Source organism: Haliotis cracherodii, unplaced genomic scaffold (genome assembly GCF_022045235.1).
Source record: "Haliotis cracherodii isolate W230 unplaced genomic scaffold, xgHalCrac1.p SCAF_45, whole genome shotgun sequence".
In the NCBI taxonomy this organism is placed as follows: domain Eukaryota; kingdom Metazoa; phylum Mollusca; class Gastropoda; order Lepetellida; family Haliotidae; genus Haliotis; species Haliotis cracherodii.
In genome coordinates, this window is record NW_027266303.1 from 447,313 (window position 1) to 462,985 (window position 15,673).

At 42.9% G+C, this 15,673-nt stretch overlaps 1 protein-coding gene across 1 annotated transcript; it reads right to left on the bottom strand.

Moving 5' to 3' along the window:
- Positions 1-10,718: 10,718 nt before the first annotated feature.
- On the bottom strand, positions 10,719-12,131 carry LOC139441818 (uncharacterized). The gene is made up of 2 exons (XM_071222575.1): positions 12,049-12,131; positions 10,719-11,295 (listed from the first exon to the last, which is right to left on the bottom strand). The coding sequence occupies exons 1-2, from the start codon at positions 12,129-12,131 to the stop codon at positions 10,719-10,721; spliced, it is 660 nt and encodes a 219-aa protein (XP_071078676.1).
- Between the last annotated feature and the right edge of the window lie 3,542 nt (positions 12,132-15,673).

A 15,673-nucleotide genomic window follows, 5' to 3' on the forward strand; every position in this document is an offset into this window, starting at 1 on the left:
AATTAGTTTGTGATTTCATTTATACAAGAAACAGAACAGTGGCAGCGTAAACAGGAGGATGCAATTGAAACATTATTACGGAAACAACTAAACATGAATTTAAAAGACTGAAGGATGGTTAGTCAATGAAAATATCCATGTTATTAGGAGGAACGTCTGAATATTAATTAAGCATTCATATATATGCCTATATATAGACAGACATTTTTAAATATTTTTTTTATTGTAATTATTTTATTTTTATTTAGTTTTATTTTATTTTTTTTATTTTTTTATTTTATTTTTTATTTTTTTTTTGGGGGGGGGGGTGGTTGTGGGTGTAATGGCTGAATAGAAATTAGCTGATTCTGCAAGACAAGGCTAACGGATGAAGATGCAAGAACACACATGGTCACTAAAGTGTGAGATGGGTGCGTGACTTGGGATGTGCTCAGTCTCATGAAGGTGGGTGGGCTTACACAGAACCCACATTAACGCAATTTGTAGTTCTAGTTGGATGCAACCCACAAGAGCGATTGTGTTGGTGGCACTGAAGGACCATTACGTGGTCAAAAGTAGGATTCGAACTGCCACACATAGACACGAGGTATATATCATGCATTGAAAGACGTTGCAGACAAGACACTTATATTTAAAACAAAGGACCTGGGTGCGAAACTTTTACTTTTGTGACCTTACATTTTTATCAAAATTGTGTGAGGGTACTACCAGTAGAGCAGGACATGCTTACCCTTTTCGCGAACACCTGGTGTCATCATTGATCTCCAGTGATCCATTCATATAATTTTCATCATTTTTTTGCCGTTTATGCCCAATGAAATCTGTTTCGGCAGAAAACCGAGACTGATTATTCCCTGGCGTTGATGCTTTATATTTAGCAGCCTACGAATTGTTGCATATTGTATATTCCTTCAAATATGTACTTCACGATTATAGGATTCAGTGTTTGTTCCATTTGGTTCAATGTTTGGGAATCATAGGTGTCAATAATGAAATTTCATTTATCTGTTTTCACTGTTTATAACTGAGAAACAGACATAGTTCCGGAAATTATATTTCGTTTCAACAGCTCCGTGCCGAACCAACCAGTCCTTGCTTTATCCCCTTAATGCCGAGCGTTAGGCTGGGTGACAACAAATACCATCTTTTTAACGCCTTTTGGTGAGACTTAGCCGGGGATCGAACTACGTGCAACGACCTTCCGCTCTCCGGGTGGACACAAGGTTGTCCAACAGGCAAACACGAGGGACTGGAAGCCTAGTCCGGAATACACGGGGCTCATCAAGCAGGGTCAGAACAAAGCTTTCATTTTTCACGTGGAAATATTCTCTCAGGCAGCATGGATGTTGATATAATTATAATGAATATAGCATGACATTCAATGTCATCTTTAAAGTCTCCACAACCTATTGGAGAGTCATGCGATTATGTGATTGTTTCTGAGCAAATAATTCGAGATCTTTATAACAACCCATTCCAACGCAAATACATTAATGAAAAAGTCCTAAGGAGTGATTCTTTGATATTCGAGTTGTTTTCATAACTAGAAATATACTGATGTTTTTTCAGGTTAAAAAAGATCACTGCAAAATACCCTGAAGATACGAAGTTTATTTGTATTGTGTATTTTCGGTTCTATATGTTTTAAGGTTAATATAGAGAGCATGAAACGCATGTTTTCAATCTCTAATGCAATATGATTTTGACGACGTTCACGTCGTCGTATATTCTATACTACTTATTTACACAGACAATTGCATGTACAGTTCTTGCTTCATATTTAAGGAAACCCGTTATTGGAAACTGACCTTCTACTTCTTACAATTGTCATATAAACATTGAAAATCTATCTTACAAAAGTAACTTCACACGTTTAAGTCTTTGCTTTTAAGAAACTATATGTCATCAACTTGTAACCTTTTTAAATTTACTCTATAATAATAATGATAATGATGATGATGATACTAATGATAATAATAATCATCATCATAATCATAATCATGATAATAACAATAAAATAATAATAATAATGCCTTACGTAAATAAAATAGCTCCAAAACCATTACAATAATCATAGGAAGTGTCGCATAACTAAACGTCACGTTTTCAACAACAAATATACACCATAACATAACATGATATACTATTTCAATTTTGTTCTCAGCATTTTTAAAGAAAAATACATAACGGGTATTAAATCTTGTTTCACATTTATAAAAATAATTAAACTAACAATTTTACTTGGTAAAGGTGTCAGTATCTTCAAATTAACATTGGCACCACAACAGTGTACAGACTGATCTCCAGCCATACAAGTGCTTGTAACTGATACGACTCCTACCATGCCACTCAAAATATACACAGTACACCTGATATTCTATTCATTTTTCATAATTACTACAAAAACACAAAACATGTATTTAACAATGTAGCTTCTCGTTTTAAAGTAAATGACCTGCACGTCATCAAATCCTAACCAAATAAAGACTCTATCTCTATAATCGCGGTCCAGGCTCTCGCGATGTTGTACAAACAAGGTGGACAAATCCTCCAGATTTGAAAATCAGAAATACACCAAGAATTTGATCATTTTGTCAGCAAAATGTTAACCCCGTATAAACCGAACACCAGGGTCACATGGCGACAAATCCCGCCTGCAGCAGGCAGACGCTTTACCATAGAGGTGGTTGTCATGATGGGCCATTTTTTAATCGGATCTAATTTTCACGTAGAATGACACACTTCCCGATGGCATTGTTTGGATGACGCGAAAGACCATGAGCCGTAATTGCCGTCTATATAATCGGATGTAGATGTTAGGAGGCGGAGCGGGAGGGGTGGACAGTTTCTGAGAGTGCGACTCGGAGCAGAGAAGGGTCACTCTCTGGATTTTCTGAGGGGGTGAGTCTGACAGCTGAGAAAATAACGGCCGTCGTTGCCTTCCCAAGTTTCACCCGCATTGTTTGCCAATCAGGCAAATACGTGTTTTCGCCCAGTGACAGCTATGACAAGTCCCCTCGTCTGAAAGCATGGGAAAGCCACCGATCTGCTGTGTATAGATTGGGTTCTGTGGTGGGCGTGGAGTGCTCTCATATACAAATTGTCCCTTGAAAAATTTCTGTGGAGAGAATTGCGGGGCTGTCGGGAACGTGACTGGAGGCCGCGGGGAGCGCCGTACTTGAGGAAAATGATATATCGAGCTTTTTCTTTGGCTCGGGGCGCATCATCTCAAACCTGACATATCTGTTAAAATGATAAGATCAAATTCAAGAACAGATTTAGTTCGCTTGACTTTGTTAAGAATCTACATGTTAAAGGTCGTGGTTTTGATTGACGGGTGGGACGGGTAGAAGCACCAAATCAGGATGATGTTAATGCTCTTCTCACTTGTCTAGGTGTGATGGGCAAACGGGTAGTTTATACTGTGATTCAATATCGGTTCGATTAAATTACTTTCCACCTCAATTACTATGTGTACTGGCGTGAAGAAATATCGTATGGCCAGCATACCAAGGTGGACACTGTATATGGTTCGGGTGCTGGGTAATAACTTCATTTCAAAGTATCCTTTTCGTTCAAATTAAGGCTATATTTATGTTAATGAAATGTGATAGCAAGGATGTGTTGGTGAGTGACGTGGAATACACCAATAAGCACATTCAGGGATCTTATATTACTAAATAGATGCGACTTCGTTCAGAAGGTGAAATAATAATATTCCTTTTCGTCTATGAATTCCGTTCTTGGAAAGTTTTCAGTCATCGATATATCTAACAGAAGGATAAGGAATCACCTTAACGATTTTGTTTGTTTGTTTGTTTGTTGTTTAACGCACACTCAGCAATAGTTCAGTTATATGACGGCGATCTGTAAATAATCGAGTCTGAACCAGACAATCTAGTGATTGACATCATGAGCATCGATCCACTCAAATGGTATACGATGACATGCATCAACCAAAGCAGTGAGCCTGACCACCCGATCCCGTTAGTCGCCTCTTATGGCAAGTATCGGTTGCTGAAGACCTATTCTACCCCGGATCTTCACGTGGCCCAGCTAGTCGTACGAGGCGACTTAATGGTCCTGTAGTCCGACTAGCTGACTTGGTAGATACGTGCCATCGAACTCATAATATCAGCCACTAGTATGTCGGGCCAAAGCTCGATTATTTACAGGTCGCTGTGATCTACCTGTAATATGCTTGCCGTGGCGTTAAACAACAAATCAACAAGTAAATATATTAAATAAACAAGTAAATATAGTATCGTTGTCAAATGAATATTAAAAATGTAAGAACAGTTCCGCTTCTTTAGATTCTCCCGTTCCAGTATTTCACAACCTGCAGGGTGTTGACACTCTGGCATGCAATATATACATTAATCTTGATGAATTTACACACAAAGTATAAATTACATTCAAATCGAATAATTCTTCACACTTTGCCTGAAGGACAGAGTTCAATACATAATTTCCTACCCAGTGATATTGACTTACTTGACCCATTTTAACATAAATGCAGCCGTTTAAGAGTCATTCTCCTGCCGGCAGGTTTTTATTCAGTACATGAGTACTGACACTGTAAGTGGGTTTATGTAGGTGTACACCCGTCAAGAGCCAGGTTAGAACAGGGCCCACTTGCACAAAACGATCCTAGCTTTAAGACTATCGCGTACCTATGTTCAAGTATGGGAGTTACGATCATCTTAGCGCTACGATCGCTTTGTGCTAGCGCGTCCAGGTCTTCAGCAACCCATGCTTGCCGTAACAGGCGACTATGCTTGCGAGAGGCGACTAACGGGATCGGGTGGTCAGGCTCGCTGACTTGGTTGATGCATGTCATCGTATCCCAATTGCGTAGATCGATGCTTCCGATTTGTTTGTTTGTTGTTTAAAGCCACACTCAGCAATATTCCAGCTATATGACGGCGGTCTGTAAATAATCGAGTCTGGACCAGACAATCCAGTGATCATCGATCCACGCAAATGTCATGCATCAACAAAGTCAGCGAGTCTGACCACCCGATCCCGTAAGCCGCCTCTTGCAACAAGCATAGTCGACTTTTAGGGCAAGCATGGGTTGCTGAAGACCTATTCTACCACGGATCTTCACGGGTACGATGCTACGATGTCAATCACTGGCTTACCTGGTCCAGACTATTATTTACAGACCGTCATGGTGCTAGAATATTGCTAAGTGCGGCGTTACACAACGAAAAAAAAGGTAAATCTTATTTTATGCCCCTACAGTCAGTGAGTGATCGAATGTGAACGCCGCAAAAATATTCTATATATATCATAATGACAACCTGTGTATTGTCTTGGCAAGGTAATCGAGTGGTTATAAGATGTCGCGGGAATTCTATGTTAGAATTGGTCCACCGCGACCAATAGCGTTGATCGTTGCTCACATTATCAATCTCTGGTTTGTCTGGTTCAGACTGGATCACACCAGAAAGGCCCCGGGGGGTAGAGCTGCACGCAGTCAACTGCGCCGTCTACATGTAGTGTAGCAACTACAGGGTGCCTTGCAATACACGAAACAAACTGGACAGTGTGGAAGCCAAATGGTTAAGGCGTTCGCTCGTCACGCCAAAGACCCAGGTTCGATTCCCGACATGGGTACAATGTGTGAAGCCCATTTCTTGTGTCCCCTGCCGTGATATTGCTGGAATATTGCTAAAAGCGGCGTAAAACCAGACTCACTCACTCACTCGAAGTGAGCTCCAGTAAGCCGAGAGGCCATCCTATTAAAACACGTCAAGTGCGCGCCCTCAGAATGGGCGTGGTCTGTCCGGCGTAGGTGGAGGTGCGATGATGGATGAGGGGGTCGAGACTCCGATTGCTCCCGTCGAGTTTTAATCAGGAGTGTATTGAATCTGCAGCACGTAATGTTCTGCCACGTGGCTGACACGCCGGGGTTGCAGCTACCCTCGCTGGAACACTTGCCCGCGGATGCTGCAACACGACTTGCTGTGGGGAGAATTCATTGTTGTCAATCTCACTTTTATAAGCCATCTGGATAGGTGTCGATTGTCACGCAGATTGAAAGAGACAGTGATTGGCTGTACATTATAATGACCGCGTGGGGCCCATTGACCTTTCAATTTTTTTGGGTTGTTGTTTTTAAGGAAAAGTACATTTATTTTCGTTTACCGCGACGCTTTACACCAAGTGCGGTCACGATCGTCTTTGAAATGCGGGTTAGAACAAATGAGTTTGCCCGTGGAACAGAAGATAAGAGTTCGAATCTCAACATGCGTTCGCAGCGTGAAATTGCTGCAAAAATGTCAAAACCATATTTTACTTTCTTGAGAGAAAGGGCATCTAATACCATATGCTTGCTGAAGGGCGTCTATTCGGGAAAATGATGACTTAATGGACAACTTTCCCACACAGCTCACCTCAAGGAAGACCGGTATTGTATGACAATCGATGTTCTTTGTCTTCATATTCACTTTAGACAAACAAGTGGTCGATAGTATGAGCAAAATGTATTTCCCGCGCCACCAGGTAGACTGAATACATTCAACCCGTTCAACAAAGCGATCTCAGAGCTGAGACTCACACTAGACCTCGGCTAACCCTACCACCCCCCCCCCCCCCCCCCCCCCCCCCTTTTGCCATACACATCACCACCTTGGAGTTAGTGGGTTTTACGCCGCTTTAAGCAATATTACGACGGTGACACCAGAAATGGGCTTCACACATTGTACCCATGTGAGTGAGTGAGTATGGTTTTACGCCGCTTTTAGCAATATTCCAGCAATATCACGGCGGGGGACACCAGAAATGGGCTTCACACATTGTACCCATGTCGGGAATCGAACCCGGGTCTTCAGTGTGATGAGCGAACGCTTTAACCACTGGGCTACCTACCTTGGCACAAACCGAAGGGCCACTCGGGTCCACTCGGCGTCTTCCGCTACCCACATAACACATCAGGCAGCAATGGTGTGGTGACTCTTTATTCTTTCGCTGTGTCCCGATGAAGAATGTTTTGTTTTGGATTTTTGGTCCAAACATTTAGTCGGAAAAAAAATATAAATCCAATTTCAAATATTGTTTTCCTCATACTGGTAGGTAGGGAAAAGAGCGGCAGTGGGAAGAATGATCAGGAATAGTGGTTTGTCATACCTCGTTGTGCTGTGCAGTCTATAGGATACCCATTATATATTAATTATTTATGTTCATAGCGACAGAAAATGAGTTGGGTCTTTTGAAGTTACTTTTTCTGATCGGCGGAAGATGATTAGACGATGAAAGCAAACATAAACAGTTGGTTGGTTGGTTTGTTGTTTAACGCCGCACTCTGCAATATTTCAGCTATATGACGGCGGTCTGTAAATAATCTAGCCTGGACCAGGCAATCCAGTGATTGATATCATGAGCATCGATCCACGCAATTGGGATCGATGACATGTATCAACCAAGTCAGCGAGCCTGACCACCCGATCCCGTTAGTCGCCTTTTACGACAAGCATAGTCACCTTTTACGGCAAGCATGGGTTGCTGAAGACCTGTTCTACCCCGGAATCTTCACGGGTTTATAACCAGTTGGAACAGTTACATAAGGTTCGCGACTTTGACAGCTTGTGTTACGTCACGTGATACACATTCATGAGAGTCAAGTGACCCCTAGGACCAACGGGTATCCCTCGAAGAAAATATTTTGTATTAAGATTTTATATTAAACATCATCTTCAATGTAAGTTCTGTGGTAGGCTATTTTATAAAGGTCCAAAGCATAGTTTTCAAGAATTTTCAGGGACAAATATATTTTTTCGATCAAATTCCAAGAGACATCGTCCCTACCTCGGAACAGCCCAAGATACATCGTCTCTACCTCGGAACAACCCAAGATACATCGTCTCTACCTCGGAACAACCCAAGATACATCGGCTGTACCTCGGAACAACCCAAGATACATCTTCTCTACCTCGGAACAACCACAGATACATCGTCTCTACCTCGGAACAACCCAAGATACATCGTCTCTACCTCGGAACAACGCAAGATACATCGGCTGTACCTCGGAACAACCGAAGGGGCATCGACGATACACAAGAAGCTACCTCGGAACATCCCAAGTGACATCGTCCCTACTTCGGAACAACCCAAGATACATCGGCTGTACCTCGGAACAACCAAAGATATCTTCTCTACCTCGGAACAACCACAGATACATCGTCTCTACCTTGGAACAACCCAAGATACATCGTCTCTACCTCGGAACAACCACAGATACATTGTCTCTACCTCGAAACAACCCAAGATACATCGGCTGTACCTCGGAACAACCGAAGGGGCATCGACGATACACAAGAAGCTACCTCGGAACATCCCAAGTGACATCGTCCCTACTTCGGAACAACCCAAGATACATCGGCTGTACCTCGGAACAACCAAAGGGGCATTGACGATACACAACAAGCTACCTCGGAACAAACACATTGACAGCCATGTCTGTCACAGAGGAAATGAGCGCGGTGTCACTACCAACCTGGTGTAATATGATAAATGAAGGCGGCCATAGAGAACGGGAAGCACTCACTTAACCAGCTAGCAACCGTGATTATTGTCACAAGGGAAAGAAGACTATGTTCACCTAGTCCGACAATAGTAACTCTGCATGGGGGAGCAATGGCTGCAAGGTTTTGATTACCGAAATCTCCCCTGTGTTGAAAGTCCTTGTCTAAGTTACCCTCCCTCAAATAGCGTTTAAATTGCTCCAGTTGTCTCCCCTGCTGAGACACGTAGGGAGCAATCATTTCTATTGTTTGTGTGGACGATGTTGCTATTGTGAAGTCAGGCGAGACAAGAGCAACAACTGCTCCCCCGACTCGAGATGCCAGCATCCTAAAACACCCTGCACAGTGGTGAAATGGCTAATGGCGTTGTTTGTAATTTGTCTCCCTGTCCCCGGAAATATAGCCCCCACTTTTCACCCCCTGTGTTGTCGTTTCAAGCGACGTCTAATGATCCTGGTAACGTGACCTCGCTATACACTTAGCCGGCTATCAACATGTGTTCGCCTTGCCCAAAGCCAAACTATTTACACGGCCTTTCATATCTGCACACTTAAACCAGACATGTGATAGTAGCTAGCATATCCTGATTTTACCACAAAGGCGAGATAACAAATTAAACATACAAGTCACGAAAGTAGAGTTCGCACTGTTCGCATTTTTTATCGCAGTCACCAACGACGTCTTGACACAGTATCAAACCTTTGAGTATCACAAATCCACATACGATATCATTCTAGATCAATTAATAGCAGTTTAATCACATTAACTCCTGATTGTAAATATCGCCTATCATTTATCAAATTCTTCTTCCGATATTAATGTTAGTTTTGCCAGCTTATAAAACATGTTTATCAATATGATATTCCGAGATGCGCTACATTCGATATATGGATATCTCAATCACAATGTGTCGTTGATATAGAAATTTGATGTCGAGCAGCTAAAGTCTATTTTTTACGTTATAAAAGACAACATTTTTCAGTAGTCCATTTCCATGATGTATTGGAGAGTAACAAGAATTTGAGTGAGTGAGTATTGTTTTACGCCGCTTTTAGCAATATTCCAGCAATATCACGGTGGGGGACACCAGAAATGGGCTTCACACATTGTACCCATGTGGGGAATAGAAGCCGGGTTTTCGGCGTGACGAGCGAACGCTAGGCTACCCGACCGCCCCAACTAGTATTAGACGTCGTGACAAATGCGATGTGTGTTTTGGTTACGTGCGTAGAATCGATTGAACCTTTCCACAGTAACTCGCTGTACTACCCTATTTCTCAAGGAAATATACCCGTGAAGATTCCGGGGTAGAATAGGTCATCAGCAACCCATGCTTGCCGTAAAAAGTGACTATGCTTGTCGTAAAAGGCGACTAACGGGATCGGGTGGTCAGGCTCACTGACTTGGTTGATGCAGGTCATCGATCCCAGTTGCGTAGATCGATGCTCATGATATCAATCACTGGATTGTCTGGTCCAGACTCGATTATTTACAGACCGCCGTCATATAGCTGGAATATTGCTGAGTGCGGCGTTAAACAACCAACCAACCAACAACCAACTCGGCACCAAAACTGACCCCACTGACGTCAAAACGTCTAATGTGACGCGCAACTGATATGACGTCAGGGTTCGGAGATTAGAGCACCAAATGTATAACTCTATATTGTTTCCAAATGTATGATATATAAACAGTTTATTATACGAGCATGTTTGTCATACGAATTTTATTAAACGAGTGTCAGAGATCGAGGGTACTGCATTTATTCTTACACGAGTTTCGTAAATATAGAATAACTAGCGAAAGCCAGTCATATACCAGAACTATTCACGAGTTAATAAAATTGGTTTTACATGGAAGCGAGTTTAGGATTTTATTAAAAATGCATAAATCGACGCGATCCACGACATAAACCAAAAGAATAATACAAATTTGAACACAAGAAATGTTGACAAGTATGAATTTAACACCCCCATACAACGGCCTACCTTTTGAATTCAAAGCCATAAAGTTTACAAACATGTCAAATTACCCCACGACGTAAGTTGTGAAATTTTGAAACTCTTATGCGACATTGTGAAAACAATAAGCAGATTTAGACAGTGTCGTGACCTATTTTTATTTTCCCATTTTTATCAAAATAATGACTTAGCCACTTTTATTTCTACGTCAAATAGGCCAATTCTACGATTATATTTGCCGTGGTGCGAAGTCGTGGAAGGGGTGGGGCTTTGGGGAGAAGGGTTGAAAGGGCTTGGTGATGGGAGGGGTGAGGTCGGGCTGGGAGGAGTTGGAAGGGTGGGGGCGGCGTGTGAGGTCTTGAAAGGGCTTGGTCATGGGAGGGGCTGGGTCGGACTGTGAGGACTTGGAAGGGTGGGGGCGGGGTGTGAGGTCTTGAAAGGGCTTGGTCATGGGAGGGGTGGGGCCGGGTTTGAAGTCACAGAAGGGGTGAGGTCGGGCTGAGAGGACTTGGAAGGGGCGGGGGCGGGGTGTGAGGTCTTGAAAGGGCTTGGTCATGGGAGGGGTGGGGCCGGGTTTGAAGTCACAGAAAGGGTGAGGTCGGGCTGGGAGGACTTGGAAGGGGCGGGGGCGGGGTGTGAGGTCTTGAAAGGGCTTGGTCATGGGAGGGGTGGGGCCGGGTTTGAAGTCACAGAAGGGGTGAGGTCGGGCTGAGAGGACTTGGAAGGGGCGGGGACGGGGTGTGAGGCTGTAGGGAGGGGGTGGTTCTTGGAAGGAGGGGCGGTGGGTCAGGCTATGGCGGGTGGTTCTTTTCGGAAGAATGTACCAAGGATGGATCACAGAACAGTTCAGAGGGTTACATTCCCTACCGTTTTGAACAGATATAGTTTAACACAACACCCACAAATAAAACAAAAAGATTTCTGGAACTGTGCAAACAATTTAACCTCGATTTAACATGCGTCAGCTGTCGAGCAGAACAATACTTGGAACATTAACTCAAATCAATAGCAGCATTAGACAATATTTATGATGATTACAAAATCAACACAAGATTAAAGCCATGTAAAGAGTGGTTCCCATGGAGATGGAAGTGCGAGTCCGATAGGGGGCCCAGCAACATGTGGAGTTAAACAGGGCCGCTCTGTAATCCCTCGATGCCATTTCCACCTCTCTTTACGATATACTAAGCAAAGGCATGTGACGTGTGTTTGCCACTGTGATTAATACTCGGCGTTATTGTATCTGAATCACTCTTCACCCCTTGAGCGACGATCTTTTAAATCATAATGTTGTAACAGTTGCGACACCCACGGGGCAAACTGGCGGCAGCCATCTTGAAATACCCAGCCGAGAAGAGTAATAACTTTGTGCCTCAATCAGTCGTGAGAGTTCTCTACGACCAAAAGCTGCTTGACGATTGTAAGGGGTCATATTGTTAATTCTTCCCCGATAACTGCCCATGCTTGCCCTCCGCTTCTGTCTTATGGTCAGAGTGTCCGGAGGTGTGTTTTTGACAACCGTGTACAATAGCTCCGCCATTGATCACAGCGCCACCTACCGAGTGACGCTGTCAGTGTCGTCTGCTGCACGCTTTATATCGTCTGACCAGGTAGGACATGTCGTCTGCTCACCACGATACATTTGGGGGAGCGTTGCGAAATTGGAAATGTTTGATTTATGGGGAATCTGTCAGCGATTTGGCACCCGTTTCCTCTGCCTTGTGTTTCAGACTTCAGCAGTGACCTTGGTTTCTCCTCGAGGACGAGTGACACGTCGGGATGACATACCTGTACCTGGGCAGGAAGCACGGGCAGCAGGACAAGATATCACAGACGACAGATCGACATTAATCACCTCTGATTGTTCCACGTGATCTTCGGGTTTCAGCAATCAAATTCCTCAGTCACAAAAGGGTTCAAATTTGTAAAAAGGGGCCTCTTAAATGAAATCGTACACATGCCATTATATATATTTATGGTCATTATGGAGTGAACTGAGTGAGTGAGTTTTGAACAGTGATCGAGTTTTATCACCATAGCAAAGTCAATGTAGTACATTGTTTGAGTAGTTCTTTGCAAGTCTATTTGGTCTGTTGAGTTCGTTTGTATATTGGTGACAGCCAGTTGAACGAGATAGGCGTCCAAATGGACACAGAAACGAGTAACGAGTAACGAGCAGTCATCATTTTTTTGCTTTAGAGAAAAGCACTCACCAAGATATTCATGAACGCATGTTTGGAATGCAAGGGGTGTGATCCTTATTGATTACTTGGAAAGTCAAAAAACGATTACTGGTGCCCACTATGCTGATTTGCTTCTGCTGAATGCTGACTGCTGAAGTTCTTCATTTTCATGACAATGCCTCTTCTCACACCTCTCGACTTGTTCTGAAAAGCAGGGAGATTATGTTGAAACATTAAATTAAAAACACAGTCATTGTTTGTTTGTTTTAAATATATTTTATTGACATATATGGTCAACGGGATTGGGCAAAAGTTATCCAACTCAGCCCTTTCCCTAAAATTCACAATTGTTTGTTAGGCTTAGAACTCTTTGACCAGCCCTGGTATATCTGATTCTTACACCACTAAGGGTCTGAATTGTGCACAGCGAATCGCGGCAAGCACAACACTTGGATTCTGTTCCGATGTTTGGAAATCATCAGAAACATTTTGGTATAACATACGTCGTCGAGACGGTCCCCTAAGTCATCATTTCCGTGTGGGGATCCCGTAACAGACTCCCAACTCCCTAACTTTTGGGCGGTTGGGTAGCCTTGTGGTTAAAGCGTTCGCTCGGTACGACGAAAGCCCGGGTTCGTTTCCCACATGGGTGCAATGTGTAAGGCCCATTCCTGTGATCTTGCTGGCATAGTGCTAAAAGCGGCGTAAAACCATACTCACTCATCCTATCTTTGTCGACTAGCCTCCTCGTTTGAGGATTGAGTGGCTCTAATGTGTGCTAGCTGATTGTGTGTCAGACTACTCCACTGTGTGGATCGTTCGTCAAATACCTCATCATTTCTCCAGTACAGATTTAAGCGATTTATTACATAGCGTCGTGATGATGGAGATCTGCCAACTTCAGCGTAAAACTGCATTCACTCTCTCAAAACACAAGTTAATTATTGTTTATATCGTTTATTCACGACAACGTCTTTAAATATTGCACATATGTTTGAAACAAAAAAACATTCACTCACAACAAAATTCCGATCTTTCGCTTTCAAAAATACATGTGAATTTGTGCTAATCGTCATTAACCCGTCTATGTCATGTTCTCATTTAATGATAAAAAACACGTTGAGACCATCCCCAGCAATGACGCCCGAGTTCGGAGATGAGCTTTTTTATTTCAGTAATGGCATCGAGGGCCTCAATACGAGAACCTCTCTGAGCAGGAACTCCAGTTTTCAAATAACTCCGAGTTTTACAGTCGGCCATAACACCCCCTCTCCCTGCTGCTGCTGGCGTGTCTCCTCGCCCCCTCATTAACCCATGGCCTCGCGCTGTGTTATGTCTGGTTATTGACACGATATTTTTTCGGCAACGTTGCGTCCCAGTCGGTCAGCTTTAATCGTGAAATTTGACCGTGTTATAAATGTTCACGATAAAGCGTCTAACTTTCTCTTTAAATGTCACCCGTTGTTGCTAATGACCCTCACAAAACCTCATTCCTTACAACTTTATGTAGAGAAATCAACCGAAATGGATTGTCTTGTTTGAAAACGCTCCGGAGATCTATAAAATACAAGGTATTTGAAATATTATGGCCATTTATGAACTAACTCCCTTTGTCTTGGCAGCAACAGTATTTGCGATGACAATAAGTTTTTTAGTAGCGTGGGAATGTTTCTACTGAAATAACTAATTATGATATCCGGAGTGTTCGACTGTTTATTTATATCATTGAAATATGAACTTTTTTCTTTTTTTTAAATGCGTCAAAACTGTGTTAACAGTGTTTGTTTATAATAACTACTCGGTAACAATCTTCTTTTGAATCTTTTCAAACAAAAAAGCGACGAATTCATGCTATGCCGTTACACGCCCACCTGGCTAGGGCCTAGGTGGTAATGGACATGAAGAAGCGGGGTGGGTGGGGGTGTGTGTGGGGGGGTGGGGGGGGGGGGGGGTGGGGGGGGGGGGGGTGGAATGAAGAAAGGGGAGGGGGAGATAGACGTTGAGATGTACATACAGAATTTCTGAATTTATTTAATCGATATAATGAAAGTAGCTATTTCAGGTCAATTCCATTTTTGTCCTTAACTCAAAATAGGATTGGTAGTCCTCCCCGTATATATTTTTGGCTGTCATGATCAGCTCAATGATCGTCTTCTGTCTGTCTGTTTAATGTTTTATGTGTATACGTGTTTATTTTCTTATTGTGTCTCATACGCTTGACGTTACTTTTAAGTAATATATCTAATATTTGTAAACACACAGCTTATGTAATGATTAGTGGTTAGTCACGTGATATATTGTTTAATGACAAAACTTATTGTAGCTCAGTGATTACACAACAAGTCGCTAATGTTCGCATTTCTTTCTGACGATGCACACATTCCTCTTGACTTGTATATGTTTGAGTAAAGATAAAGCTTCAGTCAACTTCAGTGAACGCAGGACCTGATTGTTTGATACATGTATCCAAATAGTTTCAGCCAGGGCTGTGGTAAAACAAGTACCAAACAGATATTTTGTTCCCTACTCTTAAGACTTGCAGAGAGTACCCGGGTAGGGTCGGGTAATGGGGGGTCGTCGGGTAAATTTGGATTCGTCCCAGCCCTAGTAACAGTCTTCTTAATGATTTTGTCTGTGATCTAACTGACGTGCTCCAATTTTTTCACCAAAATGGCTACCGTCTTAACCCTCCACCACACTGGGCTCCCCCCCGACACACACACTGAATTTCCTCTCACATTGAACTGACCAGCTGAAATATCTCCACGCCTCTAGGTCAGTCACTATCATTCACTCACTCACTCACTCACTCACTCACTCGATCCTGAATCACTGTGACGTCATAGTCCCGCCGAGGCTCATCGCTAGTCTTATGGCTTATCGAACGCCTCTTAATCACCGCGGCAATCGTGTAATCAAATTAGCAAGACTACACTGGGATTATTAATTTCAATCCAGAGGTACTTAGAGCAGACCCCAGCGTCTGCTATACGAGAACCGA

Coding starts and splice junctions, on each gene's coding strand:
- LOC139441818 (XM_071222575.1), bottom strand. CDS start 12,131: ATGTATCGTGGTGAGCAGACGACATGTCCTACCTGGTCAGACGATATA. Junction 11,296..12,048: donor GACACTGACAGCGTCACTCG/GTAGGTGGCGCT, acceptor TCTTCCGAAAAG/AACCACCCGCCATAGCCTGA.